Source organism: Alosa pseudoharengus, unplaced genomic scaffold (assembly GCF_046254945.1).
Source record: "Alosa pseudoharengus isolate Yale_2024_CS ecotype anadromous, Long Island Sound unplaced genomic scaffold, YU_APseudo_1.1 YU_APseudo_1.1_scf_17, whole genome shotgun sequence".
NCBI lineage: Eukaryota > Metazoa > Chordata > Actinopteri > Clupeiformes > Clupeidae > Alosa > Alosa pseudoharengus.
The window spans coordinates 17,721,476-17,723,975 of record NW_027468640.1 but is presented as its reverse complement, the minus strand read 5'-3'; the positions used below and the strand labels follow the sequence as shown (position 1 = coordinate 17,723,975).

The window sequence follows — 2,500 nt, the reverse complement described above, 5'->3', positions numbered from 1 at the left end:
CTATCAGACTTTCTCTCTTTCTTCTTAGGTTAAGATCAAGTCTGAACTCACTTTTCTGAGACCAGCATTTGGACCGTAAACATGGTGATGAAGATAACAGCCAGGAAGATGACCGATTCATGCATTCCCTTCAGCTTAATAAGGCGGTACTGAAACAACACAGATGCGTGCGGACACACGCGGACACACACACACACACACACACACACACACACACACACACCACTATTAACACATGGTCCAACAGTTACACAACAAACCACAACAATAACAATATGACACAACAGAAAAAGAAAATATTTGATATGCATACACCACAAAAGCTGAAATCAGTCCAACACCCATTACAGAGAATTTCCAGTACAGCTTCCTTCACAGTAACTGCAGTTAGACTTAAACAATACCTGTCTCTCCAGTTTAAGGTCATTGAATAACAGAGTTAAACAATCCATCTTTTTGGCTTTCGTTCTGATGGTAACAGAATAAAAAAAGGAGAGAGACAGAGAGAGAAAGGAGAGGGGGAGAGATAGATAAGTAAACATCTTTTGGTAAACTTGGTAAACAATACCAAACATACTTTTAATTGTTTCACCAGAGGGTGAATTTAGACACAATGGCATTGATTGACATGTTGACAGAGAATGCCTTGTCGCTATGGCAACAGAAGGCACAACATACTCAGCTGCATCCAGTAGATCCAAAGACTCGACTCGGCCGTCACTAAACATTTGGGGGGAGCTATCATTGTGTGTGTGTGTGTGTGTGTGTGTGTGTGTGTGTGTGTGTGTGTGTGTGTGTGTGTGTGTGTGAGAGAGAGATGTAGGTAGCAAGCGGGGAGAAAGGGAGATAGGGAGACAAAGAAAGTAGTGAGTAAGTGAATGACCAAAAAGACATGTTATATTTATGTTATTCATGCTACGTCTATATAATGTATGCATAAATACTATTTTTATATTCTATCATAATGCTATTGCTGGTGTTTGTTGTGTATATACTGCATATTTATGCATAATTAAGTGCTACTAGGAGTTCACTCAAACTTACCGGCTGCTGTGAAGGTCTGTCTGTCTGGTTTGACCCTGTAAGAGATATACAATCCAAAGGATTGCAGTATTACAAGGGGGCTGAGCTAACATAACAAAATATTAATGTACAATATTTAAGCAACGTAATCTTATATATGTTTTTGGTTACTGTTATTATTTTGTTAAATTCTATTTAGTCTATTACTAACATTGCTACTTTTTTTGAAATTTAAGCTATGTGACTTCACTTGATGAAAACTGATAATTGTAATGTTAATGTGATGTTTCTTTATGTCATCCATTGTAAGCCACGTAGGACAAAATCATTCACTAAGAATTATCAACATCAACATATAAACATAAACATAGGTTTATACATACTGTAGGCCACAGAAACTATAGCAGAAAGGAAAAGAGCAGAAAGAAAGGGCAGAGCAGGCTGTACTTCCTGAGGAGGCTGCGGTCCTTCAATGTGTGCAGCAAGCTCCTCAGGATGTTCTACCAGTCTGTTGTTGCCAGCGTCCTCTTCTATGCAGTAGTATGTTGGGGAGGAAGCACAAGGAAGAAGGATGCGGGGCTAATTGACAGGCTGGTAAGGAAAGCTGGCTCTGTAGTGGGAGCTGAACTGGAGTGCATCACTTTACTATCTGACAAAAGGACCCTAAATAAACTGATCAACATCTTGGACAATGAGTGTCACCCACTCCACAGCACTATTGTTAAGCAGAAGAGCCTGATCAGCTGGAGACTTCGCTCACTGCCTTGCACAACAGACAGACTGAGAAAGTAATTTGTCCCCAGGGCCATTGAACTGTTCAATGCTTCACTTAAGGGAAGAGGAGAGATAGACTTCTCACACGTCTGTCTGCCTCTTCACCCCCTCCATGTTTGGATACTGTCTGTCCACTAGCCACTTTTACCACTGTCTTCTGCCTCACTGTTTGCGTGCTATATTAGCACATTAGCACATATGCATAACCCCTCCCTCCATACCATGACACTCATTCACACAGAGCACCTTACCTTACCTTACTATGCACAGAGAATCACAGGCTCAGTCCCTGCCTCAGTCATTGCAAGCGCCTCTGACTGATTAATCACCACTATGTGGATACTGTTTTTAGAATTGATTTAGATTAAGTGTTAGTTAGTATAATTTGTATTTTAGTATATTTAGAATATTCTTTATATTCTACTGTCCTTATTGCTTAGTTGTGTTTTTATATTATATACTTTAATTACTCTTTCTGCTGTTAAAGAATGTGTTTGTGTTGTCTGTATGCTGCTGAGACCTTGAATTTCCCCTGGGGATCAATAAAGTATCTATCTATCTATCTATCTATCTAGCAATACAGTAACTATAGCACAGAAAAGTTGTTTAAAGAATGTTTTAAACCTAACACAGAGAGCCCCTTTAGGGGTGTCGGAAGGAGGGCTGGGGCAGCCGTGGCCTGCCTGGTTAGGGCTTCAGGCTT

At 40.2% G+C, this 2,500-nt stretch overlaps 1 protein-coding gene across 1 annotated transcript in view; it reads right to left on the bottom strand.

Annotated features, from left to right (window-relative positions):
• LOC143127030 (adenylate cyclase type 4) overlaps positions 1 to 2,500 on the bottom strand; it is a 16,497-nt gene that overhangs the window by 9,899 nt on the left and 4,098 nt on the right. Inside the window, exons 9-12 of the mRNA XM_076288333.1 lie at positions 1,045 to 1,079; positions 679 to 738; positions 405 to 468; positions 52 to 149 (exon numbers count right to left, since the gene is read on the bottom strand). Coding sequence (XP_076144448.1) covers positions 52 to 149; positions 405 to 468; positions 679 to 738; positions 1,045 to 1,079 — 257 coding nt within the window. The remainder of the gene's footprint in view (positions 1 to 51; positions 150 to 404; positions 469 to 678; positions 739 to 1,044; positions 1,080 to 2,500) is intronic.